The following is a 27,985-nucleotide window of genomic DNA, read 5'->3' on the forward strand; positions in this document are numbered from 1 at the left end:
TTGGCTTCTTCTTTGATACCTTTGTTTTTCTTCACTCGAAATCCTGTAGCATTTTAAGCTGGCTTCTTATAGCTCTTGTTTTTTGGGGATATGCTTTGCTTTTAATTGTGATGAGATTTTACTGTTAGAAGTTGCTGGAGGGATGCTTTGGGGGGGGACTCTTCTGGGTGGAGAAGAAACAGAGATACAGTACGTTAGAGAAGGGAAGGACTGGGGGCATGGGGGAGGGATGGTGGGGGAGGGATGCCTGGGGGAGAGATGGTGTCCCCAAAGTCATGGGTCATTGAGTGTGGGTATCATACACATTTGGCACTGTTTGTTTCTTTGCATGCTCAAAGATCTCTCTGCCTTTCCTTTCAGGGTTGTTCCCTCTGTTACCAACCCTTGTAAGAGGACAAGTCCAGAATCAAGATTTGTGATTTCCACCAGTTTTATGTAGAATAGCTATTAGTTGCGGATATGCAGTGTGGTATACTAGATAGAGTGAGGGACTAGGACTCAGGAGGCTTGGGTTCAAATCCTTGTTTGCCCATGGAAACTCTTTGGGGGACTGGAACTGGTAAAAGCAGTTCCAGTATAATATCTCGCCTTGAAAGCCCTAATAGAGTCCCTATAAGTTGGCTTGATTTTGATGGCACATCATACCAATATTATTAGTTGTACAATGCATACTCCCCAAAGTCGATATAATTCCATGGAAGGAAAAAGATATTGTTGGGGTAATGATTTTTGGTCATGCGTGTAGGGCCACTGAGGATTGCGGTTGCTCAGGTTGTCATTGCCCTTTGAACGGCATGTTCATTTTCCTCATTTTCTTTTGCTCTTATGTTTTCACATAGCCTGTGGATTGCGTTGGCTTCCCTGTGGTCTCCACCAGTGACAGATTTGCAGGCAAGGGACAGCAGACAGGCAAGGCATGGAGGGAGCAAAAAAAGGTCTTGCTGCCCCCACAGTCCCAAACTTTGGTGTAGTGGTGGAGGCAGGGATTTTGTGGGCTCACATGAGCCACTGCAGCCCTCTTAGGTCCTGGCTGTTACCCAGGGGGAAATATGTGACACACATATAAGACATATCAAAGCAGTAACAACTGCATTTATTTTACCATAATAATGGACTGTTTGGGAAGACTTTCAATGTTTTTGTTTGGTGTGTGTGTGTGTGTGTGTGTGTGGTGTGTGGTGTGTGGTGTGTGTGTGTGTGTGTGTGTGTGTGTGTGTGTGTGTGTGTGTGTGTGTGTGTGTGTGTGTGTGTGTGTGTGTGGTGTGTAAGACAGCATTTAATTCATCTTCCTTGTCCCAGTTTAATGCCTGCCAGAGAGATAACCTTTCATCCTGCAGTCTGCACCTAACACTCTTCAAGCCAAACCAGCCTCCTTTTAAGCCAAGTTGGCTTGGAATCTTAACAGCATTACTCACGCTTGCTGACTTTTCTGCATGGTCAAAAAACCCCTGGTTGCTGTGTTTAATGCCATGGTCCCCAAAGCCTCCATCTGAAATGGGTTTTACACCATATCCTCAGCATGTGGGACCGTCATGCTGCCGGAGCTATGAATAAGAGCTCCAGTATTTCTTCTTTACCAGGAGCCAACAAAGGGAAACAGGCTTGTGAAATGATAGGCTACTAGCAGAGCTTTTGCTGTTGTTAAAAAAAGAAAACTGTTCAGGCAAACTAGTATTTGATGAAAAGACAACAAGCCCTAGGATCTGGGGAAGTGACCTTATACTGGGTCACAACACTGGCCCTTCTCTTCTATCTCCTTGGGTCCCCAGGTGTTTTTGGACTAAAACTCTCTGACGCCTTCATCCCTAGCTGTGCTGGCCAGGATTTCTGGGAGTTGCAGTCCAAGAACAATGGCCAGTGCAAAGTGGTAGAAGAAACAGAAAGAAGGAAAAACAAGATTTTTTTCCATAATATCCAAGAAATCAAAGGGCAGTTTAAATCTGAGTTAGGTAAAGGTAAAGGTTCCCCTTGACATTTTTTTTAGTCCAGTCGTATCCGACTCTAGGGGGCGGCGCTAGAGCCAGCGCTTGTCCGAAGACAGTTTCCATTGTCACGTGGCCAGCGTGACTAGGTAACGTCATTTTACCTTCCCACCGAGATGGTACCTATTTATCTACTCGCATTTGCATGCTTTTGAACTGCTAGGTTGGTGAGGAGCTGGGACAAAGCAACAGGAGCTCACTCCGTTGCGTGGATTCGATCTTACGACTGCTGGTCTTCTGACCCTGCAGCACAGGCTTCTGCGGTTTAGCCTGCAGCGCCACCACCCTTCCCCTAAATCTGAGTTAAGGATGCTCAGATATCAACAGGGGGACATAATGTCAAACTATGATAAAATAAAGAGAAGATGGAAACAATATATGGAGGTATTATATGGAGCAGAGGGAAATTATGACAGAGTCCTGTGAAGAAGAATCCTCTTGTACTGAAGAGCCTGTGATTTTATGAAGTGGAGTGAAAGCCACTCTCAGAGCAACTGGGAAAAAATAAACCAAGATAGAGACCAAATGTATCAACATTCTAAAAAGAACAGGGCAACAAATATGGAAAAGAAAACAGTGGTCCGGATTGGGCGGCGGAGGATGCTAATATACGTTCCAGTCCTCAAGAAGGATGACAAAAATGTTGGTGACAATATAGTTATTGTGTAATGTAAGTGAAGAGATGCTCAACATTTCACAGCAAAGACTTACATTGCATATTATGTGGAATAAATGTCATCTGTTCAAGATGGATTCACAAAAGGAAGAGGCCCTAAGGATCATATTGTAAATACACATTGATGAATGGAGCATTCCCATGAAGTTTTGGGAGGAAATTAGTCTATAGATTACAGCAAAGCCTTTCATGATGTGCAGTTTGAAAAACTGGACAAGAGGCTGCATTAGAACAGAATATGGAGAAGCAGAATGGTTTCCATTGGCAAAGATGTGCTTCATCTCCTTGTCTGTGTCTCCTATATGCAGATCATATAATACAGAAAGCTAGATTAGATTCCAATGAAGGGAAAGTGGGGGAGGGATGGAGGAAGAAGCACTGATAATTTAAGATTTTCAGAGAACATGTTATTAGCAGCAGCAATGACCTGAAACAATTACTGGGGAAGATTAAGGAAGAAAATGCAAAAGCAGGATTACAGTTGAATGTTAAGTACGCAGAAATAATGACTACAGAAGAATTAGATAATTTTCATGTTAATAGGAAATAAATAGTTAAATATTTTCTATACCTTGGTTTGGTCATCAGTCCAAGCAGAGGCTGAAGCCAATCAGTCAGAAGTTTGAGACTTGGAACAGCAGCTATTAAGGAGCTAGAAATCCTGAAGAATAAGTGTGGACACTGGAGATCATTATAACATTCCCAATTACAATGTATGGATTTGAAAGACAGATAGTGAAGAAAGATAACAGGAAAAATTCCACTCATTCAAAATGTGGTGCTGGAAGAGTTTTATGGATACCACGGACCCCCAGAAAGACTAAGTAGGTGTTACACCAACTTAATCCTGAACTCTCTTCAGAAATGAAAATGGCTAAACTGAGGCTGTTGTACTTTGGGCTCATAATAAGACAAGACTCATTGGAAAGAACGATAATGTTAGGAAAAGCTGGAGGCACCAGCAAAAGAGAAAGAGTGAACATGCAATAGGCTAAGTCAGTAAAGACCATTAGTTTTCAAGACTTCAGACTGGTTGTTAATGAGGTTTCTTCGATGATATTTGTCACTGTGCAGTCAAAAAAAGGGTGCATGTGTAGAATCTGATGTCCATGTTTTGCAGTTCCAGAAGGATGGGAAATGGATGAAAGGAAACACACAAAGGCATACTTTGGAAAAATAAAGGATGATATGAAATGGTTGACATGTTTCGGTTTGGCATCAGGTTTCGGAGCCCAGAGCTGTGGTTTGCTCTTCATACTTTCGTTGCTCTCCTCTCAGCTGGTCCATTTACCGCTTGACATTTATTTCTATTTTGCCTCTTTCTAGTGAGTCCACAGGTGGCTTCATTTAGGCCCTATTTTTAAAAAAAACAAATAAAGCTAAATGTGAGGCACTTCTCTGCATGAGTCATCACATGGTGGTGTTGGCTAGTTCATTTACACTATTAGCATGATCTGTAAGGTGGCCTGGAATTGCTTGATTAAAGGCATGCTGAAAGAGAAAAGGTCACTGTATTGTTTTTTTTAAGTATGTACATAAGCTGTTTGTTGTGTGTCTAATAATATTTTGAAGACTAAAACAGTGCAGACATTTGTGTATGTATGACTCATTCATAGGCTTTAGGCAGAACTGAAACTAGTATTACATGGAATAGGGACATGTATATACTTAAAAGCAAATCCTTATCCCTCTCCCCTCATACACACATACACAAAATAGAGAGTGCACAGCCCTGGAGCTTTAAAATAGAAGTGACACCTGTCTTTTTAGAAATAACACTTGGCTGACCACAAAATAAGGAAGGTTTTTTTAAAATAGGAAGACACTCACATAACCCCTGTCACGAGAGTGCACTTCTGATTCAAAATGTTCATGCTCAGCTGGTTACAAATATAATGACTTCATTATTTCTTACATTTCCAATACTTCAACAAAGCAATGGTAATCCACTGGATTTTACCCACTGTGGCCATGGTAGCAGGGTGAGCCAAAGTGGAAAAGGCTCAGTTATTTTGGATCCCCACCCAGAATGGAAGTTTATAGCACAGAAAGGCTGTCACGCAACCACTTTCCTGACCACAAAACAAGAGAGCATTAGGTCCAAACTTGGTTAGCTTGGACCCCTGGTTCGCATCAGTTGAAAAACAGCTTGACCTCTTACTGGTTTGGGTGCGCCTGCTTCAGATGGCTAAGGTCAAGATTCCACCCGTGGTTTGCAGGCCAGAACAAGCATGGAGCTTTCTCAGACCACGAACTCTCCTTCACGGTGGCTTCTTTCACATATTCCAATATGAAGTTGTTCTTACTATGCAATTGAAGGCCATTTTGTTGTGAGGTTGGCAAATGTAGGAAAGGGTAGGGAGTGCAGGGTCCCTAATTCCACATAGCGAATGACACTGACCCCTGGTATTATTTCTGACGGATGGGATGTTCCCCATCAGGATGCTGAGTCTCGGGACAATTCAGATGTGGAATGGAGAGACATTGAATGTAACTTGTTAGCAGTAGTGTGTTAGCATGAATGTTACTCCCTTTGTAAGTGACACAGTATTAAGGCACTTGTGTGTTAGTATATTTGCGTTTGTGTCTATGTGCCTTTTAATGGGGACAGGAGATTAATGGCCAGGAACAACCGTATAAAAAGCAGTATGTGAGTATAAAGCACAATTGCAACTAACTACGAAAGCAAAACTTATTAGCATTAATGTGAAAAAGGACATTTTATGCCCTCCATCACCCACAAAAAATAGTTTATTACAGGCAATATTGTCATTTCCAGTGTCTCACTCCCAAGTTCTGAGTGTGTTCCTCCCCTGCATATAGCCATAAAAAACAAGCTTTTGTGTTACATTTTTGAATTTGTATATGTAAGTGAATAGATAGTATGTATGTTTAGGTTTTAATGGGACGTAATTGTCTCAGACTGTAGCACTATAGTGGCCGTTCAGGGAAATGGGGGAATATACAGTATTTGTCGTTGACCAATAGACCCATTTCCCTGGAACCAGAATTCCGTGTCCACACAAGGATTGGAGAAGGCAATTTAGGCTGATACACCCAGAGTGAAATGCACCAGCCACTTTTACTAGAGAGGTGACGTTGTTAAACCAGAGACACTGGGGCCAGAATGTGGTGGCTGCTTTTTTTGAAATAACAAAGCAGAAAATTTATTAAAAGTCAGTCTGCACATACAGTCGTGTATTCAAAACAGGAATGTTTGTTATACCATTCCAGCGCTGTCTGTTAATTGCTTTTGTTAAAAAGGCAAGAAGGCATATGTTTTATTTTATTTATCTGGTTTTGGAAAATAGATTAAACTTTTCTTTTCCTCCCCTAAACTTACAGCGTTGGGATCAGAAACTCCGTCATCCTGGTAAAGGTAGAAACGAACCTGGACAAAGTGATTCATCTCAAAAATCTGGCAGAACCACCAATCCACGGCAAAGGCGTAACTAGGAAGAAAATGTCATGTGTCAAAAAAAAAAAGAAGAAGTAAAATAATTCGTGGACTTGTATAAATTAAAGACTTGCCTTGATGGAACAGCAAAGGAGAAATTTGCACTATTGCGCATCGCATTCTATTGTTTACTACGAGATCACATTGTAGCCAAAATTACTTTTATCATCCCTTGGGGTTTTTTGCCCCCTTAAAGTTGCAGGAATATAAGACCTCAGGAGAACAAAGGTGTGCCTTGCTCACAAGTAGGTGTGCACCATATTGATGTGAGGATTGCTGATGTTTTTAAGGAGAAATACGATGAGGTTAGCAGATGCCACACGACTCATCCTTGATTACCCCAGTCCAGAGGCCAGTGTGCATCTTATTCCTCATTCATCTCTGGCACTGGTAAACTGCCTCATTCAGATGAGGAGAGGAACCTGAGGCACTCTTATATAAACAGCTGGCACATCGTGGCAGAGGTTTGAAAAAGCAGCAGGGGATGATGAGGACACGAGTCACAAACCTCACTGTCAGGTCAGACTGAAGTCACTCCGGGGATTTGACTTGGACTCGACTTGGGGTTGTTGTTGTTGTTTTCAATGACTCCGACTCGACTCACGACTCAGAACCCACCCAGACCCTCCCTTTTTTGTTTTGGGGGGAAAAGCTTGTTTTTAACAGGGACTTGAGATTCGGACTTGATGCTTTCGACTTGGGACTTGGTACCAAAGACTCAGGACTTGAGACGCAGACCCAAAGACTTGCCAGCATCCCTGCAAGGCAGTGATTACAAAGGGATAGATAAAATTATTTTCTCCTTAATTCAATCCTGGGTATGGGAAAGGATTACGATTCCTTTTTTTTTTTTTTTGGCCCCTCCCACAGTATCAGTTGGCCAGCCCTACTGGCTGAGGATATTGCAAGAGGGCTTCCAGGCAGTTATGGGTGAGCGCCAAGCATGTGTTCAGTAGCCTGCGTATAATCTGGGGATCCAGTGTGCCATCCAGAAGTAGGCCTCCCTGTGCCTAAGGGAAAGGGTGTGAACGTGTAAGAGTGTAAAGCTTGCATCAGAATTGCCCCGTGATATCACAGAAGAGTGGATCTGGTGTGCCTTCACAGCCTTATTCTTTTCCATGTATCAAAAGTGCAAGGGCACAATCAAATGCAAAGTGAGAAATCCAAGGCATTTAATTGAGCAAATTAGAGACAAACCAGGAACTTTGCGGCTTGCTATGGCTGTTCAGGAAAGTCAGCAAAAGGAAGCTGGAAATGGGAGGTAATGATTTCTGCATTTTGCAATTAAAGCTGGGCTGGATGGAGATTTTGTTGCCCTCCCAGTTCACTCCAGACACACCCTCCTTCCCATGGCTTCTCCTACAAAAACCTCTTGGCAGTAGGGAAAAGGGATTATGCAAAAAATTATACTAAGAATTCAGTGCCTATCAGAGGAGGTCTGTTAAATGTTGATTCCTCTTCAACAAGCCACTGGTATTAAGTCCAGCTTTAAAACATTAACCCAAATAACGGCAGGGAGGAATTGTTTCTGAATGCCTTAATCCTTGTGGGAAAGATTGTATAGAATTGGCGATTCACACTCCAAGTCCTGTTGTACTTGTGCCCGGATCATGTTTTCTCTTGGGGGGGGGGAACCACGCTCTTTTGTTACGGGAGTTACAGGCGCAGACTGTCTTCCCCAGGTCGCCCTTGTGGCTGAGGTCTGCACCTGGTGTTTTCAGTAATGTCACATGGTTTTGTATTTTGGTGCCTCCCTTCCACAGCAGTGTCTGATGGCCAGACTCGCAGGACGTGCCTTAAAAGAATTATTCCGCATTTTAGCCATATTCCATGCAACAGGTCTTATAAAAGAACAGCAATAAAACAGAGAGTTTCCTCTAACTTGTTTTTGCCTCAAATGTACATGTACATGTTAATAGCCTATGATATATTCTTGTGTTCAACATATACCAGCAGATCATCCTGATGATCACAGAACAGTGCTAATAGTTGGGAACTGTACTTCTGCTTTCTCTTTCTCTCCCCCCCCCTTCCTTTTTTAAGTGTGGAAATATCAGTAGAATACTGAACTAAAAATAAAGCAAATATTTTAGCAGAAAATAAAACATGTCTATAACAATCTGTTCTGGCGTTCTCACTGACAACGGTGGCGGCTCCTTTAAAAAGGAAACTAAGGTTTAAGCAGCAAAAGAGCAAGTTCTGCAACAGAATCGTGATTGCACCCAACATGCCTTCCCGTTCCAAGCTTTTGTTCTCTCCCACTCCTGGGTGACCAAGAGACGAGACCGATGCAAACATGAACATGACTCTCGTTGGCTGCTGGGGGAGTGGGAATTTTTACATACATTTGTATACCACCTGACTTTGTGCCAAACAGGACTCAGGGCGGTTAAGGACAAAAATACACACTATAACCCTTGCCAGCAGTCAGAGGGCAGCAGCTTCCTCAGGAAGTAGATTTGGGATGTCACAAAGGGGCAAAATGGTTTTTTACTGTTTTATTTTGCTATGCTTGTGTGTACACACACCAAAATAAATGACCTGACTTTTGAGGGGTGAGGGCCTTCAGGAGTCTCTCTCTCTCTCTCTCTCTCTCTCTCTGTGTGTGTGTGTGTGTGTGTGTGTGTGTGAGAGAGAGAGAGAGAGAGAGAGAGAGAGAGAACCGCTTTCCTCAGGCAGGAAGATATTTAATGATATGGAGTCATGGAACTAGTACTGTCGCTGATTAACACTGGTGACGGGGGGGGGGGGAAGGCAGGTTTCACAGCCCTGGCCTGGCTTGTCCAGCACCGGCTTTTGTCACAATGACCAGCTAGATGGTTGTGGGAAGTGCCCACCGGAAGGCAAATAGACTCCTTGTTCCCCAGCAACGAGTATGTTTGGATAAGGAGTCTATGCCTCACCAAACACGAGAGCACCAATTTTCATAAAATTGTATGTGCTGTTTTTAACATAAAGAGAGAATTGCACCACTTAAGATGTTTATCATTGCAAAGGAATTGTAGAACCTCTCACTCGAGCGCAGATGGTGGTGTTCTCTGTGAGGCGGCTGAGTCTTCAGTTGGAGGACATCTTCAAGCAGAGGACGGTCCCCTGTACATGCCAGAATAGCGTCGAGGCCAGAATGTTGACTGGGATTTGGGATATCGAGTTCATAGCTCTTGCTGAAAACAAGCAACAAGCTAAATATTTTCCTTAACAAAGATATTATTAGATTATTTAAAGACAGTGCTGTCACAATTTTATACTTAGACTCTGCAGAGCCGTGGAATGCACCAGGCAACCTCGAGCCGATCCAGCCCAGCCCAGCCCAGCCCAACCCAAGCTGTAACGAATGAATGAATGATAAAGCAGAGTTAAAGCCCCCCTCTCTTTGGAGCACACTATCAATGAATCCAGAGATCCCATGTGCAGCTCTTCTGACCAGCAGTCATGGAGAGAGAAAGCCTAAAGGCCTGGCTGGCGCAGGTCTTATTCAGCTACTGGGTGGCTTGCGTTGCTACCGCGTGAGTTTCCCAAGGGTCACTGAAGGTTTCTCAGACCCTACATGATGGCCTTGTTTACTGTTTCATTCAAGACATGTCTCTGCCCATGCGCCATTGAACAGGAAGGTGTGCTTGCTGTACAGAGATTGCTCACCAACAGCTCTTAAATCTAAAAAACCTTCGAAGGAAAGAATCGCAATCTTGTTGCTAAATCTCAAACAAATGCAAATGGGTCAAATCAGCTGACAGGAATGCATATGGCCGCCAACTTGCATTTCGCATTATATCAGTTGTAGAAACGGTTCTGTTATTTTGTCCGTAGAGCAAACACAGAGGAACATGTGTATGATTGGGTGTAGTGGGAATACGTGGGGGCCTGATTGAAACCATACCTTTCCCACATCTGGATATTATTATTAGTTTAGGGAGCAAACATGCAACCTGAATTCCTATGGATAATTAACAGGATGCTGCTTTAGCATGAAATAGGAGAGTTTCCTATTCTTGTATATACCCTGTGGGTAAAATGTCATAAAGACTAAGCACTTTGCGTTTCTCATCCCAAAGTAGGTCTTTATTATGTGCATTGCAAGATCCAGAAAAAGACAGCCTTGCAGGTTTCAATCATCGTAATTGTAGGACAACGGATGTTTCAAATCCTGTTGTTGAATTGTGCTTGAGCAAGCATAGCAACAGAAAAGACTGGCAGGCAGACATTTCAAAGTGTTGTGCAACAGAAGGGAAGCAAGGGTATTTTTTTAAGGCCAGCTGCTGCAGATCATGCAAGGTGACTGTAACATGACAGACCTGTGCACCCTGCACCCCTTTGTGGGTCACGAAGTTCCTGGCTCCTGGCGCTTGCCTTCTGCTTTCAAGGGCTGTGGAGGTGCTCCCTGATCATCACGGTTGGAGACAGATTCCAAGCAACCTTGTCAATGGAAGTGATGATCATCTTATTCTTTGCGTCAACAGAACAGGCCACAGAAAGTCTTGAGGCAGCCCTTCATAACTTCTAGGCCAAGGATGGGGGTTGCAGGAACAGACCTGGGGAAGGGCCCCCCTCACGTATTGCCCACCCCCGTTGTAGGTCATGGAAATCGTGGTCCCTAGTCTTTGATCTGTCACGTTGGTCTCCATGTTGCTGACGCTGAGGCTTTGCTCTCCAGAACCAGAGCTTCGGGAGAGCACAACATGAATGACACAACTTTTATGCTGAACAGGAGGACAAGCCCATTGATGGCATCTAGAGATCAACGTGTTTAAAAGCAAGCATTCATTGTTAAGGCACGACTTTCAAACCAATGTTTTCTCTAGGCTACGTGCATTTGTCCATTTAATAGAAAAGTGGCAGTAGTGATGTCAATGTGCTAAAGAGCTATTTCTGAGCTCCCTGCACTATAGCTAAATCTAAAACAAATACTTAAACAAGATTTTAGATCTATTCCTCTTTTTCCCTTTTGTAAGGAAAAAGAGGAATAGATGGAATACATTTGGTTGCTTTAAAAAAAAACAACCAGAGATGACATTTCCTGTCCTTTTGTTTGTTCTGGGTGATGTTGCTGCTGAAACTCAGTCCAGGCTCCCGGCTGTCCAAATATGAGGCTGTCCAAATCACAACTGGAAAAGATATGGAGTGCTGGAAGGAGTATGCTGGTGACATGCAGAGTTTGGAAGTACAACTCATTTCAAATAACTAATTACTTACTATTAATACTTTTTCTTCTTTTTTTTGTAAGAAGTAATGCAAAACTAAGTTAGATTGCAATTCTAACTGTGATGATGGCTAGAACTGATGAGAGTTGTCACGTAAGACTTCTGGAGGGCATCAAGATAGGGAAGGGAGGTGCTTTATGTGCCATGACTCAAGTGGCACCAACTGTAGTGTAGTCCTTTAGGGCACGAGGGACAGCAGCTTGTGCACATTTCGTTATCAACATGTCACACTGTCTCACACAATCTATGTGCATTCTATCCCTGACTAACTTGAGATTTAAACAATGCAACGTGCACGTTGTAACTTTCTGCACCTGTCAGAGCAGCCACATGGGCACCGAGTACAAGCTATCAAGCAACCTGAGCTACTGTCCTTATATATTTGCTCATCCTTATTTAAATAAGAATTACAAATGCATAATTAGTTTTCCAAAGATATACATTAACAGCAGTGGTTTCCAGTCTTGGGTCACCCAGGTGTTCTCGGACCACAGTTCCCAGAAGCCTTCACCACCAGCTGTGCTAGCCAGGGTTTCTGGGAGTTGAAGTCCAGGAACACCTGGGTGACTCAAGGTTGGGAACCACTGCCTTCTTAGAGTGTCAAAAAGTCTTGGAGAAGCCTACATAAGTGCAGAAGCGGAACCTGATGGTTTTCTTTGCCACTGACCATTACTGAACTAAACTGAAACGGTGTGTTGGTAGTCAAACTCCAGAGAATTAACTGTGAGCTAAAGTTAAGGTTGACAGGTCAAAAGCATCCTATTTCCTCAGATGGCAGAATCAGAGTCTGGGAAAAGACCCTACATCAAGAATTGCAAAACAATATCTCAATATCTCTCTCTCTCAATCTCTGTCTGTGTGTCTGTGTGCATGTAAATCTAAAGGCCAGTTTGTGAATTTCAGTAGCAGAAGGAGCAGCACTACAGCATATGAGGAAATTGTGTGTCTCAGTGACATTTCCAAGAGCCATGAGATTGTACCTCAAATTCTAGGTCTGCCAGGTTAGCCATGTCTCATTCCCTCAGCTTTTAGGTCCAAAGCCTGAGATGTGGAGAACTGACCAAATCTCAATAGTCCAGGGTCATTGCCCAAGACCTGGCAACTCCTGTGAAGGTGGAATTAATGTTATACAGTGGTGCTTCGCATAAAGAGCGCACCGTATAACGACGAATCCGCATAGTGATCCCTTTTCCGGGATCGCTAATGCGGAGGCATAGCGTCGGTCCCTATGGAAAAAACTCGCTTACCGAAGACGGGTGCCAGGAAGGAACCACCGCCGCGAGAGTGATGCGGGGCCGCGCTGGCCAGGGAGGAACGCTTTCCCTCTTCCTCCTCCTCCTCCTCCCTCTCCTGCCGCTGGCAGGGAGAAACGCAGGCAGGCAGGCAGGCAGATGGAGGGAGGGAAACGGCGCTCGCTCGCTTGCCCGCCACCCCCGCTTTCCCTCTTCCTCCTCGTCCTTCTCCTGACGCCCCCGGGGAGGAAGGCAGGCGGCGAGGCAGGCAGGCGAAGGGAGGGAAGCCACACACTCGCGCGTCCTCCCCCCCACTTTCCCTCTTCTCCTCCTCTTGCCGCCGCCCCCCCCAAGCCTCCCACAGTCGGGCAATCAGCTGTTCGACGGTTCTAAAATGGCCGCTGGACGCCCGGAATGGCCGCGCGCAGCTTTTTCGCGCCCTCCCCTCGCTTACCGAGGGCGCCAAAATGGCTGCCGCTATGGAGGAAACTTCGCTGAATTGTAAGTTTAGGGCTCATTGGAACGCAATGGGCTTTTATGTTCCGTTTAGCGACGATTTCACATAGCGAGGGTTAATCTGGAACGGATTAACCTCGCTATGCGGGGCACCACTGTATTTGCCAGGGACAGGCTGCCCACTTGTTCCTTGTGGTGTGGTGGTTGAACTGCAGTACTGCAGCCAAAACTCTGCTCACAACCCAGGCTCAATCCCTTGTGGCTGGCTCAGGGTTCACTCAGCCTTCTATCCTTTCAAGGTTATTAAATTGAAAACTTTTCCTGCTAAGTGGCTGGAGGCAATGTGTAGCCTGCATAATTAAATTATAAAACACCTAGAGAGTGCTTTAAGCGCTATGGAGCAGTATATAAGCAACTCACTGTGCTTCTTTTTTTTCTTGCTTGTAGAACAGATTCCTTATGGTATTGACCACAGAATAATGTGTAGTTTAAAAGGAATGACTCGACATCAGGAACAGTGGACCTGCTTATACAGGAGTGAAGACAAAAACAGGTACTCTAGAGAAGTGGTTCTTAACCTTGGGTTACTCAGGTGTTTTTTAACTGCAACTCCCAGAAACCCCAGCCAGCACAGCTGGTGGTGAAGGCTTCTGGGAGTTGCAGTCCAAAAACACCTGAGTAACCCAAGGTTAAGAACCACTGCTCTAGGGTAATCCAACCTTGCCCAGTCATAATACCAAAAACTATCTGTGTTACTTCATCCTTTTAAAAATTCACAAGATTTGTTAATTGTTTTTTTTTTGTTGGTGTTCTACATAAACTGGCACCCATGCATTTAGAAATCAATTCACTGGTGAAAATAATACCATTGTTTTAATTGCTCAATGTACAACATTAGTAACTCAGGGTTTGAGTGCATGGGCTCCATTGGAGTGGCTCAACTGGACGAACCGGGTTGCTCAGGCCAGGCAGATGTTGGTAGACTATTTGGTGTGAATTTTCAGCATGAATACATTACTGAAACAGCCACGTCTACGTTGGCTCGGGCACGTCGTGAGAATGGCTGATGGTCGGATTCCAAAGGATCTCCTCTATAGAGAATTAGTGCAGGGAAAGCGCCCCAGAGGGAGACCACAGCTGTGATACAAGGATGTCTGCAAGCGAGATCTGAAGGCCTTAGGAATAGACCTCAACAGATGGGAAACCCTGACATCTGAGCGTTCAGCCTCGAGGCAGGCGGTGCATCACGGCCTCTCCCAATTTGAAGAGACCCTTGCCCAGCAGGCCGAGGTAAAGAGGAAGTCACAAAAGCAGCAAAACCAGGGAGCTGGACAGGGGACAGACTGGATTTGTCTTCAGTGTGGAAGGGACTGTCACTCTCGAATTGGCCTTCTCAGCCACACTAGGCGCTGTTCCAAGTCCTCCATACAGAGCACGTTACCATAGTCTTTCGAGACTGAAGGATGCCTAACTATTTGGTGTGATCTTTGCATCCACTCTCAGGAGGAAGTTTTCATTTTTAAATTTATTTTTCTAAGTCATATAGTGCATTAAAGTGGTCATAATAGACTTAAAAAAACATTTTACTTCCTTCCTTTGCCTCTCCAGAGAGGACTAGAGGAAATGTTTAATTTCTCAATATACTGTATAATTTGTTTTATTTATTCATGTGTATCATTTGTAGGCTCTCTTTCTCCTTTGGAGAGACCCAAGGCAGATTGTAACGTTAAAATAGGTAAAACTGAAAATATAATAAAGTACTGCTTAAAAAGCAATTAAACTACACAATTAATAAAAAAATCATGAAGTAATTAAAAAAAATTAAAGACTATAGAATCAAACTTTAAAAAGAAGACCATTATCCAGAACTCAGTTACAGTTATTAAAAGCTTGAAGAGGTGGGTCTTCAACTGTCAGCAGAATGATAAAAGGGCGGGAGCCAACCTAAACTCCCCCAGGGAAGGCATTCTACACACAAGGAGCAGCCACAGAGAAGGCCCTCTCTCGTGTCCCCCCTCAAACGTTCCTGCAGTGAAATTGGGAGAATGGCCTCCTCTCCAGTTCTTATTGTGAAGAGGCTGAGCTGTTTTTTAAAGCTACTTAACAATTTTGGGAAATGTAAAACAGAAGGGAAATTTAAAACCACGAGCTCTGCTTTGGGACGTTTCCACTAATCACATGTGCTGGAAACAAACCAAAACAGAGCAATCCTAGCCTCATCAAAACAACAACAACACAGTAGCCCCTGACAAGGACTCAGAAATATGAGGTTACGATTGCTCGGGGGACGGTCTGAATCACTTTAGCAAGTATGTGGCCGGAATGCTGGCAAAAGGAGCAAACCAGTTGATCCCAAGAGTAGACCAAACTGTGGGGGAAATGCCCATCTGATTGCACTCTCAGTGATTCTAAATCTTTGGGAGAGGGGAAATCAATTAAGATCATTTAAATGATGGTAAGAGACCAAACTCTCCAAAATCTTCCCTACAAAATAAATTAAGATAATGTTTTTCTGCATACTGTATTAAGATTATTGTTATTCAACAATTAAAAGGGAGACTTTGAAAAAATGTTAAAATTTTTAATGAATGGGGTAATAAATTAATCTTTACTGCACTGCAGAAGAATTGCCATAAGGCTACACATGGATTTATGTCACTAAATTATGATTCTTCCAGGCTTGGCCAGATGCCCCCGAATACAACAGCAAATCATTCGAGAGAGGACTTGTTACGGATCTTGGCTGTGAAACATTCAAAGACTCTGAATGTTTGCACAAAATATGTCTGGCATTTTTATTCATGAACAATGACCCTCTTTGTGGCAGGAAAGCTTTAAAGTGGGACTAGTCTTTCTTGAGTTTGCCATATAATGGCGAAGTGCTCTTTGTTTGCTCCTGCTCATATTTTAAGAAGAAATAAATGTATGCCACAATCTGAAAAGCGGTTTGATTTGACTAAAGACACATCGTACAAATATTCCCAAAAAGTTGTTGCCCTCAGAAAATACCACAAATGGTAGGAGATAGAAATGCAAAGTTTTACCCGGATACTGTTGCTTTCCCAACTTAAATTAGTGATTTCTTGCAGTTTAAATGCTTAAATGTGTGTCCTACGTGTGCATCAAGTATCTTTTGGAACAAAATCAGCATATATTTTCTTCTTCCTCTTTTCTCTCTCTTTCGCATTTAAATAGACTATTCCATTTCAAAAAAACCCACATAAACATCAGAGAGACAACGTTTCTGGGTTCCTCTGTGTGGTGTCCAATTCAGATGGTACTATTCAGAAGACAGTCTCCAGAAAGGTGTCTTTCAAACAGCTGAATCTGCCAAGGACGTTCAGGGCACAGCACGTCTCCAAATGTTACAGGGGCACAGAACCCTTTTCATGGCAATGCTTGGTACAATCAATTTCTGTCCATCACAGACTAGGCAATTAGTCCCAAATGCCTTCAGGTTCCTTTTGAAACCTTATGCCAAGGAGAGAGAAATGAACGCTTATAATGAGAATTATGCCATGCTTGGAAATACTGTAATACATACCACTCATAAAGCCATACCATCTGAATTTTAAAGACGCTCGGAGTGCATCTTAGTCATTGAGAGAGCAGTATTTATAATAATAATAATAATAATAATAATAATAATAATAATAATAATAATAATAATAATAATAATAATAATAATAATAATAATAATAATAATAATAATAATAATAATAATAATAATAATAATACAGTGAGTCGAGTTGAGATGTCCAGCGCTCCGTCTTGTCCGGTGATTTTTGATACCTTTCAGCCTGTTTCGTCCGATACTGTCGCCAGGACGCTTGACCGCTGTCGTGCCACCACCTCCTCCTCGGATCCTTGCCCGGCCTGGCTAATCAAAGCAGCCAGGCCTTCAACAACGGAATGGGCTACTGTAATAATTAATCGGTCCTTCCTTGAGGGCAGATTTCCCTCTGCCCTCAAGGAAACACTCATTAGGCCCATTAGAAAGAAACCTAGTTTGGCGGCGGACGAAATTGGCAATTATAGGCCCGTCGCCAATGTTTCTTTCTTAAGCAAGGTAGTCGAGAGGGTGGTCGCCGATCAGCTTCAGGCGTTCCTGGATGAAACAGATGCCCTGGATCCATTCCAGTCGGGCTTCAGGCCGCGCCACGGAACAGAAACGGCATTGGTCGCCCTGTGTGATGACCTATTGAGGGAGGCCGACAGGGGCAAAATGTCTCTGCTGGTCCTCCTCGATATCTCAGCGGCCTTTGATACCATTGACCACGGTATCCTCCTGGGGAGGCTCACCGAGTTGGGAATAGGTGGCCAGGCTTTCGCCTGGCTCCGTTCCTTCTTGGAGGACCGCCCCCAGAGAGTACAGCTTGGGGAGAATGTCTCGGCCCCGTGGAGCCTCAATTGTGGGGTCCCACAGGGGTCGATCATCTCACCAATGCTGTTTAACATCTATATGAGGCCGCTGGGGCGGGTCATCAGGGGGTGTGGAGCGATGTGCCATCAATATGCGGATGACACGCAGCTCTACATCTCCTTTTTTCCAACTGCAGGAGATGCCGTTCTGTCCCTTCAGCGTTGCCTGGGGACCGTATTGGAATGGATGCAGGAGAACGGGCTGAGGCTGAACCCGGACAAGACGGAGGTACTAAGGGTGGGCGCTCCCACAGTTGGGGACTTGGGAAACTCCCTCACTTTTGGGGGTGTGATTCTGCCCGCCAGGGATGGGGTCCGCAGCTTGGGGATCCATCTGGACCCGGCGCTCACTATGGAATCTCAGGTGGCGTCTGTGGTCCGTACCACTTTTTTCCATCTTAGGCGGATAACCCAGCTGCGACCCTACCTTGATGTGGGGGCGCTTACTACCTTGGTGCATGCGCTCGTAATCTCAAGATTAGACCACTGTAATGCGCTCTACGTGGGGCTACCTTTGAGGTTCCTGTGGAAACTACAGGTGGTGCAGAATGCTGCGGCCAGATTACTTAGTGGAGTGAGAAGATTCCAACATATCTCGCCCACTCTGGCCGCACTGCATTGGCTGCCCATCCGATTCCGCATCGACTTCAAAGTGTTGATGCTTACCTATAAAACCCTAAATGGTTTAGGACCTCGATACTTGGTGGAACGCCTTCTCCCACCAAGATCTACCCGTGTCACTCGTGCGAGCCAGGAGGTGAGGCTGAGGAGCCTAATGCCGAGAGAGGCCCAGAAGGAGAAGACCAGAAATCGGGCCTTCTCGGCGGTGGCTCCTCGTCTCTGGAACAACTTACCTCCTGAGATTCGCGCGGCTCCCTCGCTGGACATTTTTAAGAAACAACTAAAAACATTGATGTATAGGCAGGCTTTCCCAACAGAAAACTCCTGACGATTTTTCCTTTCTTATATCTTTCTTTGATTTCTATCTTAGTCTAGGTGCAATGTTTTAAAATTATATTGTTTCTTTTATTGTAAGCCGCCTAGAGTGGGCTAATATGTCCAGATAGGCGGGATAGAAATAAAATAAATAAATAAATAAATAAATAAATAAATAAATAAATAAATAAATAAATAAATAAATAAATAAATATTATTATTATTATTATTGCTGCCTTTCTTTTGTTGGCTTGGTGCGAGTTACATCATGGATCGTCAGACTTCAAGCTTAACTCTCCCTGATTTTCCAGGGGAACCTTCAGCTCCACCACCCAGCGCTTAGCTCCAACAGTCGTACACGGAGAATTAAAGAATTCTGGCCACAGACATTTCTTTTGCATCCCAGATGAAACGGGGCTCGCTCAAGGTCCTTCCCCCCCTCCAGCATTCCACCCCTGGTTAATCCCACATGCAGTCTTCATGTCAGCAATACGATTCAGGTTGGGAAGAGGGGAGGGGAGTTATTTTTGTTGCTGCCTTTGTCAAAACAATTGGGGGCTGGAAATCTTTGTTAGTCTCCTGGAAATCATCCAGAGATCAGTCAGCAGAGCGAGGTCTCCATCAGTTTGATCAATCACTTCTTGCAAAGAGCTAGAAAGGAGGACTGGGAAGACTGCTTTGAAATGTGGGATTTTATTTTATTTTATTTTTAGTATCTGTATCCATCTGTCTAAAAATACTCTTATACACTGTAGAAGACTAAAAATTCTGTTGGCCAGTGGCATACATAATTTTGGTTTCTGTGTATGCCCAGTAGTTGGTGCTGCCAAGCATAAAAAGCACAGCTCCATTCCAGGCGTGTCTACTCAGGAGCAAGCCTGAATGCAAAACCATTGGGCAGGTGCAAAGCAGAGCTCAAGTCCAGACAGCCTCCTAAGGACATTTTTTTCACCACTCCAGGGCAAAATATGGAGGGGGGCATATTGGAGCAATTTTTTTTCTCTTTAGGGTGACCCCCCACAAGTTCCTTCCTAACCCACCCCGAATCAGTGAGAGATGATTACTAATATGTGCTTTTGCTTTTTTAATTTAGCCAATTCTCATAACTTTGGGGGGCAACGGCGTCTATCCATGGTAGGAGAGGACATTTGGGGCTATATCCAATTTATTCGCGAAGGCTTTCACGGCCGGGATCTAATGGTTGTTCTGGGTTTTTCGGGCTCTTTGGCCGTTTTCTGAAGGTTGTTCAGAGACTGACGAAACGTTAGGAAGAACAACTTTCAGAACACGGCCAAAGAGCCCGAAAAACCCACAGCAACCACTATATCCAATTGTTAATTCTCACTACATTCACTGGCTAACTGAATGCACGCTGTGTTATCACAGAAAACTTGTACAGGTAAGTCAATTATTATGTATACATCTTTTAATAATTGCTTAAACCACATAATTTCATTACACAGCTCACTTAAAGCAGCGTACTCAGCCTCAGCAGTACTTGTGGCAACAATGGTTTGCTTTTTTGATTTCCAACATATCAAGGATCTATCAAAAAATGCCGCTAACCCTGAAATTGATTTTCTATCAATTTCACTCATTGCCCAGTCTGAATCTGAAAAGCATTTCAATTCCAGACTATCGCCTACTCTCAACAGTAGCTTTTTCTCTTTTGTACCCTTTAGATATATCAGTACTCTCTTCACTCCATTCCAGTGATGTTTACAAGGTTTTGCAGCAAACCGACTCAAAATATTTACTGACGCTGCCATGTCCGGCCTTGTCCAGGATGCTAAATACAACAGTGATCCTATTCTGGATTGGTAAAGTTCTTTATCTTCAAATTCTTCACTCTCAAAGTTTCTGTGAAAATTTGTCTCCACTGGAGTTTGAACTGAATTACAATTTTCCACGCCACTTTCTATTAATAATTTTTCTGTTTTCTTTTCCTGGTATAAGTTCCTTCCTTCTTGGTCCCTACTTATTTCTACTCTGAAGTAGTTAATTATTTGACCTAGATGTTTCAATTTGAAATTTTTACCTAGTTCTCTCATGAACCACTTGATATAAGTATCATTAGGTACAACTAAACACAGATCATCCACAAAAGCTAGTAATAACAATTTTACATCACCCTGATTTTTCAAGTATAGTCAAAGGTCAGCCAAACTCCTTTTAAAATCCGTTATACTCTTTTTAACAAATTGAATTCGGCAGTCATAGTCTCTTTCCATTTATGTTGCTGATCTGTTGGCAATCCTAACATTTGCTCAAAACTTTCAGGTTCACTGACAATCATGTTCACATTAGTTACTGCAAAACTTTGCGGTGGGACTCCTTTATTTGATCTCTGAGAACGCCTAGGAACTATTTCTTCTTCATTGTTCTCCTGATTCACTATATGTCCCTTTCTCCTCCTCAGCTTCACTATATGTCCCATTCTTCTTCTCAGCTTCCATTTCACTTAGGTTCTCCTCTTTAACTTGTTTCTGACTATGATGATCATTAAATGTTGGCAAAAATACTTCATTATTAGCATGTATATGAGACCAATTCTCATTCTCACAAAAATTTGCTGATCTACTGATGGTAACAGTCCCAAACTGGTCACAAAACCTGTAGCTCTTACACCCAGTTTGAGACACTATGAAAATCAACCTTTTTGCCTTAGGAGATCCTTTCCTTCATGAAGCTTTTGGTATATTTACCCACGCATGACAACCAAACATTTTAATATGATTTAATGTTGGTTATCTGCCATGCAACAGAAAGTATGGGGTGTTTTTTTTCCCTTACAACTTTTATTTTTTAACTACAAGGGATAAGGTAGGAACTACAAAAGATAAAAGGAAATGGGAGGGGAGGGAAAAGAAATTTAGAGGATAGGAGAGCACAAAGTATACAATCATCCATTCTTTTCATATTTCAATAAGAAAATAAACTCTCTACTTTTTCCCCCATTTGATTGCCCTCCAGATATCAACTTATAATTATATTTAAATTTAACTCTATGTTACTCCAACACTATCAGGATATCGAGACCATTTATAAAATACATCCTGTTGTTCAAGTTCCTTCTGCCTTAGACAATTTTCCAACACATCTACAAATATATCAGTTTCTGTCACTTCCCATATTTTTTCGGAACTCTCCTTAGAAGAAAAAAATAGATCCCAGACTCTAATCCAGTTTTTAACATAACCATTTCTGACTGTGGTGTCTGAATAGCATACTGGGTTATTCTTCTTCCCATCTATTTTATCTGGTGTGGCAGTCAATACCAACAATTCTGGACTTAATACAGTTTCATTTAACTGCTGTTTGGTCTCTGGTAAATCCTCTTTCATCAGATCTTCCATCTGGCTGAGATATTCATTTACCTGCTGGAATCCTGTTATTATTATCTTTTGCATGTTAACCTTATATTCTATGTCAGAATTTTGATCCCCTATTCCCATATTTTGGGTTTGGACAGACAAGGTCCTCAACCTTTTATATTTTAAGTTTTCAGAAATCATTTCAATCTTTCAATTTCCACTATTTTATCAACAAACTCATCCCCCAATCATAAACTTCCTCTAGATACTTCCTCCCATCCTTACACAGGTATTATAGTCTATAAAACAATTTTTAGCCCCACAGTTTAAATTACAACCATGGCAAACTTCTCAGAGTCTCTCACAATCCAATCAAAAGGAGTCCACATTAAACAGCACACACGAGGGATCAATCTCTTCAATAGAATCCTTATAATCCGTCCAGCTCCAGTCCTGATTTTATTAGCTCCTCTGTCTTGATTACACCATCTCATTGATGGTTCACAGTCTGGTCTTACTTCCGAAAGCTTGTTGTTCCTTCACCAAAACCCAGCAATCTTCTGTTTACCAAGTCTTGTCCATCCCTAAGTTGCAAATCCAAACTAAGAAACAGAGTAAGGGGTATTCCAGCCAGAAAAAAGTTCAAACATAGCAGCAAAGACAAGAAACCAGTCTCTTCGATAAATATCCTTATGATCCGTCAGACTCCAGTCCTGATTTTACTGAATACTCTGTATCGTCTCACTGCAAAATCGCTGTCCATTTTCTTACTCCCAAAAGTTTTTTATTCTTAAAGTCTCAGACAATCCAAGAAGTAAATTCCAGGTTAAACAACATTCACAACCTTTCGTGTCTGAAAGCCTGCCCAGTGATATTCCACTTTGGGATTTTTTCCAGAAGCAAGAGATTTTTTTGTTTCAGTATCTCTCTTTTGGCCATAAGCCAGCTTGCTGATTAAGAAACCGTTTCGCTTTTGATAAAGCAAGCTGGTAAGTAAAGCTCGCCTCTACTTTTCTTCTTTCGGCCACTAATTTCTATTCACCTTAATAGTATTTATTCATAGTTCAGAGGTTTCCACTTATTTTATTACTGTATGTTTCCAATGCTGTGTTATTTGTTCTCCTTTCCTCAGGGAGTGGGGGTGGGGTGGAGATGCTCACAGCTATTCTGCCAAAATGGCTCCTACACCGATCTGTGCTCAGGTGACTTTCCAGAGGAAGAAATACCAGGTTGCTGCCCAATTTTTCTTCTTTCTGATGCTCACCAGCTCTTCAGAGAGACCTCTCCTGATCTCTCCTTCAACCCCGCTACCATTTTTAGAGGAGCCTCAGATTGGGCAGTTCCAGCTTTCCGAGGAGCTTTCCCGGGGTTGTTGGCAGCTCTGCGACGAAGCTCTGCCTTCTGTCAGAAAGTACAGGGTGTTTTGAATGACAGAATTTCAAATTCTGTTCAAAACATAACATGCACACTTCATAGCTTCTCCCCCAAAAAGTCTAGACATCTTAGCATCAGTCAACATTGAATTCATGACAGTTTGCAATATGTCACCTTTTCTTTCTGCTACACCATTGTCCTGGGGACTTGTACATTTGCAATTCTGTGGCATATCCCTTTTTTCCTTAGCCACGTCCTAAATTGCTGACTCATAAACTCTCCACCACGGTCCGTCTGAATACTGGCTACATGTGTTTAGAATCTTCTTTCAACCACAGCCACCCATTCCCTGAACTTTTGGAATGCTTCACTTTTATGTTTCAAAATGAAGGCATAAGTGTACCTAGAGAAATTGTCTGTTATGGTAAAACAGAACTTATTTTCCCTCAGTGACTCTTGGAACAGACCCATAATGTCCACGTGCACAAGCTCAAAGCACTTTTTACTTACTCTACTGCTTTTCTTGCTTACAGGGTGTCTCTTTGATTTAGAAGCCTTACACACATTGCAATCTAGAAATTTATCACAGTTCTTTAAATTTAGATTCACACATTGCTGGACTTTCCTTAACACTTCAAAACTCACATGTCCTAAATTCCTGTGTAAATTATGTATGCATTTGTAAAGTAGCATATTATTATTTAACACATTTGCAGAACATTTCACTTCTGTTATATTCAAAACATAGATATTTTCCTTTAAATGCCCCGTAGCAACAAGAACGTTTGCTTTCTCCATTTTGCAAACCCTTCCACTGAATTTAACTGAAAAACCAGCTTGGTCTAAACATGCTATGCTAATTATATTATGGCTAATCTTAGGTACAAACAAAACATTTTTCAAAGTTTCTTTTAGGCTTTTAACATACAGTGGTGCCTCGCTTAGCGATCGCTCTGTTGAGCGATGAAATCGCTTAGCGATGGGGTTTTGGCCATCGCCAGAGCGATTGCTTAGCGATGGCCCCTATGGGGAAAAATCGCTTTGCAATGATCACGGGGAAGCGATCATGACAAAGCGACCCTTTTTGCACAACTGATTGGCGGTTCCAAAATGGCCGCCAGAAAAACAAAATGGCCATCCGCTGTTTTGCCTCGCTTTAGAGGCACCGAAAATGGCTGCCCCTATGGAGGATTTTCGCATAAGGTCATTTTTTAAGCCCATGGGAACACATTAAACACGTTTTAATGCGTTTCTATGGGCTTTTAAAAATCGCTTAGCGATTAAATCGCTTAGCAACGTTTTTCCTGGAACGGATTAACGTCGCTAAGCGAGGCACCACTGTACATTGCCTATTTCACAAACTTCAATGTTTTTACTGTCTGTTAAACTTACTTGTCTTTTAGCAGAATGTGTTAACTGTCTAAACCACGTTTTCTGCCTACAAACATGCTCTGTGGCTCCAGAGTCAATTAGCCATATATCAGAGTCATTAGCAGTAATTACTGACACACAGTTCATTTTTCATTGCTCTGAAGTCCTGTTTACTTTCCCACTGTCTTTGGGTTTATCTTCTCTTCAATGAAAACAGTTTTTAGCCAAATGTCTTTCACTGCCCCAAAAGAAACATTTCTTCTTCTTTAAAGCCAGGACTTTATCATGAGGCAAAACCTTCTCAGCCGACAACCTACTGTAGCTATCATCCTTGGATTTTCCCTGTCTGCGTAGACTTGGCACAGACATGTCCTCGACCATCTCCTGTCTCCTCCTTTCCTCCTCCAATAGTGGCCCCATTAGATATGCCACTGTCAGACTTGCTTCTGGCATACTTTCCATACTTATTATGAGCATCTCCCATCTTTCATCCAAACTGCTCAATATAAAGTAGCACTTATGGGCCTCCCGGAAATCCATCTCACGCTCCTGCAGCTGGAGAAATAACTCAGAAAACTCCTGGATATAATTAGCTATGCTTTGTTCAGGAAGTAGCCTCTTTCTATAAAGCTTACGTGCAATTAACGTCTTGGATCCAGCTGTTTGTCTCACATAAGACAGCTTTTAATGCTTCTCAGAGCTCTTTACTTGATGATTTTCCTCTCACATAATTAAGTTGCGAATCATCTAGGCATAATATTATTGTAGACAACGCTCTCTCATCTTTAGCCTCGTCTTCTTCATCTAGTTGGGCTGGAGGGTTACAAACAACCTGCCATACACTCTCTCTTCTTAAATACATTTCCATCTTAAAGGCCCATGACATATAATTATGTCCATTTAAATGTAATAAAGGAAGGTTACTGGCCTGCTGCATGGTGAAGCCTCCTCCTTGGATCTGCTGTCTGTCACTTTCAGAATCTGACTCAGCTCCTCCAACTCTTGGCTTCTCCTCCATAAACTTGCAGCGTCAAAAATGCCTACTCCTTGGGCCAACAAATGTCTCAGCGTCTCACTGGGTTTACCACATCTCCTGGGCACCACGTCTCCCTGGGCCCATAACCCTGTTGGTGTGGGGCCAAAACTGCAAAGGCTTAATGAGGCTGAATGCTTAGAGAGACAGATACAGAACCTCTTATTAAAGTGCTTCCATTCTTCCCACTTAAATATAGCAAAGAAAGAGACTTAGAGCCTTTGACGTGGGGGGAAACCAACATGAGAGAGTTCTTAGTGATTATAATATAGTATATTGGATATGGCTACACATACAGTGGTACCTCACAAAACAATTTTAATTCATTCCGCGAAAATCATTGTCTTGTGAAAAAATTGTCTTGCGAGGTTCCCTATGCATCGGTCTCAAAAAAAAAAAGTCTTGCGAAGCAGTGGTCTTTAAAAAATGTCTTGCAAAGCACTGGTCTCAAAAAAAAGTATTGCGAAGCATGGTCATAGAAAAAAACATCTTGCGAGGCACCATAGTGATTGCATCATATTGTGGGTTTTTCATCCCACAAGGCAATCGTCTAGCGTGGCACCACTGTATATACATATATGCAAGGCAATATACATTTGGCATAACAAAATTCAGAGCAGTAATAACATAGACACAAATGACCACCAGACTTACTGCTGAATGGCAAACATCTGTTCTCTCTCTGTTACATGTATACCCAGATCAACCAATTTCACCATTTACAGCTGGTCTTGCTTAACAATCAAGCATTACATCATCTTGTTACATCTGTATGCTGTTAGTCATTACATTGGCTTTTACTCTTCATCCGTAACTCTGCACTTCCATTATAATATTAAAATTTAACTCCCTTTTAACACCAAAAGAACAAAATCCTGACAGGGCATAAAAGAAGCGTGGGGAAAGGGAAGTGTGGGGTGGGAGGGGGGCAGATTTAAGGAAAGGAGAGAGAGGGAAAAACTCAGGAAGAAGCAAAAAGAAAGATAAACTCATGGGGGAATGTCAAATGAATGGTAGAAGGCCCGTAGGGCTCAAAAGGGATCAAAACTCTGATACTAATGAAAACAGTTGCTCTAGCTTGTTGAAATGTCTGACCTGAGCAGTGGCTAAAAGGAACTGAGGAGACTTCAGGCTGGCAGAGCATGCGCTCCATGGGGGAACATCCCACTAATCACATGTCTTTAAGCTCTAGAAACTTCTGAGAGATCCTGTGCAGGCACAGAACAACCCAACTGTGTGCGTTCACACAGACCACGAAGAAGAACCAGCTATTCTGGAGACAAATAATTGATTACGCATTTAAAGTTTTTTTTTTTTACCTTGGGAAATCTAACCAGGGATAGTACAGGAGGAAGAGCGCTAAACTAGGTTACAAATCCCTCTGAAGTGGCTTTCCATTTGTGGAGCTCTGCCCAGCCATGGGAGAGAACCCCTGTGAGTCTACCTCTTAGGAGTTAGGTGGAGAAAGTTGAGTGAGCCCAAAGAAATGCAACCCAACCCATAGGGCTTGAGAAGAGGGGAGTTATATATCTGCCGATTCCTCCCTGCTCCCCCAGTTCACATCACTTGCTGTATGTGTTGGTTGATGTTCTGTTTCAGACAATGGGAATAGCAGTCTCTGCCTCCTAAAGCAACCAGACAGGGGCAAGTAGCGAGGAAATGGTCACAAGCTGAGAATGATGGCTGAGCTCTTGCTGCTGATGAAAGTATCCCAGGCGGATCCGGCCAAGCAGCTGCTGAATAACAGGATAATGCTCAGGATAATTATTGTTCAGGATAACATTAAGTGCTACCAGCTGAGTGTAATTACTAGGCCTCCCAAAGGAAACCTAAAACCATAGAGACATCACGTTAATTTTTGCTAAATGTATCGAACGTGGTGTGATTTGGATGAAGTGACTGCCACAGAATTCAAGGTATCAGTTTGCACTGCAATGCAACTGATGGAGTGCCAGCCGATGGAGCGTCCAAGGGCTTGTGCTTGGAACTCATTTCAACAGTCTTAATCTCCCTTAAAAGTCCATAAAAACCTTGGGATTTCTTCCCCTAAATTGCAAACATTTCCTCAATGTTGTGTGAGAATGTGATGTTTAGGGACGAGGGACGGGGGGGGGGAGGGAGGTATTTTAAAAGACTTAAGGAATTTGTGAAGTATTATAATTTTTTTCTTACTCTTTTTTGCAACTAGGCCCATTTTCATCAGCTTGTTTTGTTTGAACTCTATATGCAAATTCCTCTGATGGACAAAAATCGTTTTGTCACAGGCAGTGCCATGGAAGTGAGTCCATAGTTAAGGATGTGGTTCCAAATGACATGAATTTGAGTGCCTTTTCTTTTTTAAAAAACATTCTATTAGTTTTTCACTCTATCTACATTTGATTTGTGCTTGTCAAACATCGTGTTATATGATTTGCTTACAATTGTTTTTTTTACATCTCAGTGTCTTACCAGTTGTCCCCCCAAATTCCAGACATCTTTCAAACATTCAAACCATTCATGTACGTATTTTAGTACACTATATAATATGGCTACTA

At 42.7% G+C, this 27,985-nt stretch overlaps 1 protein-coding gene across 2 annotated transcripts in view; it reads left to right on the forward strand.

Annotated features, from left to right (window-relative positions):
* The window catches only part of FRZB (frizzled related protein), a 33,743-nt gene extending 25,507 nt beyond the window's left edge, over nucleotides 1-8,236 (forward strand). For both annotated transcript variants that reach the window (XM_072981106.2, XM_072981100.2), the window contains one exon: nucleotides 6,004-8,236. In XM_072981106.2, the coding sequence (XP_072837207.2) occupies nucleotides 6,004-6,114 (111 nt within the window). In that variant the 3' untranslated portion in view covers nucleotides 6,115-8,236. The remainder of the gene's footprint in view (nucleotides 1-6,003) is intronic.
* Nucleotides 8,237-27,985: the final 19,749 nt, after the last annotated feature.

This window comes from Pogona vitticeps, chromosome 1 (assembly GCF_051106095.1).
Source record: "Pogona vitticeps strain Pit_001003342236 chromosome 1, PviZW2.1, whole genome shotgun sequence".
Classification (NCBI taxonomy): Eukaryota; Metazoa; Chordata; class Lepidosauria; order Squamata; family Agamidae; genus Pogona; species Pogona vitticeps.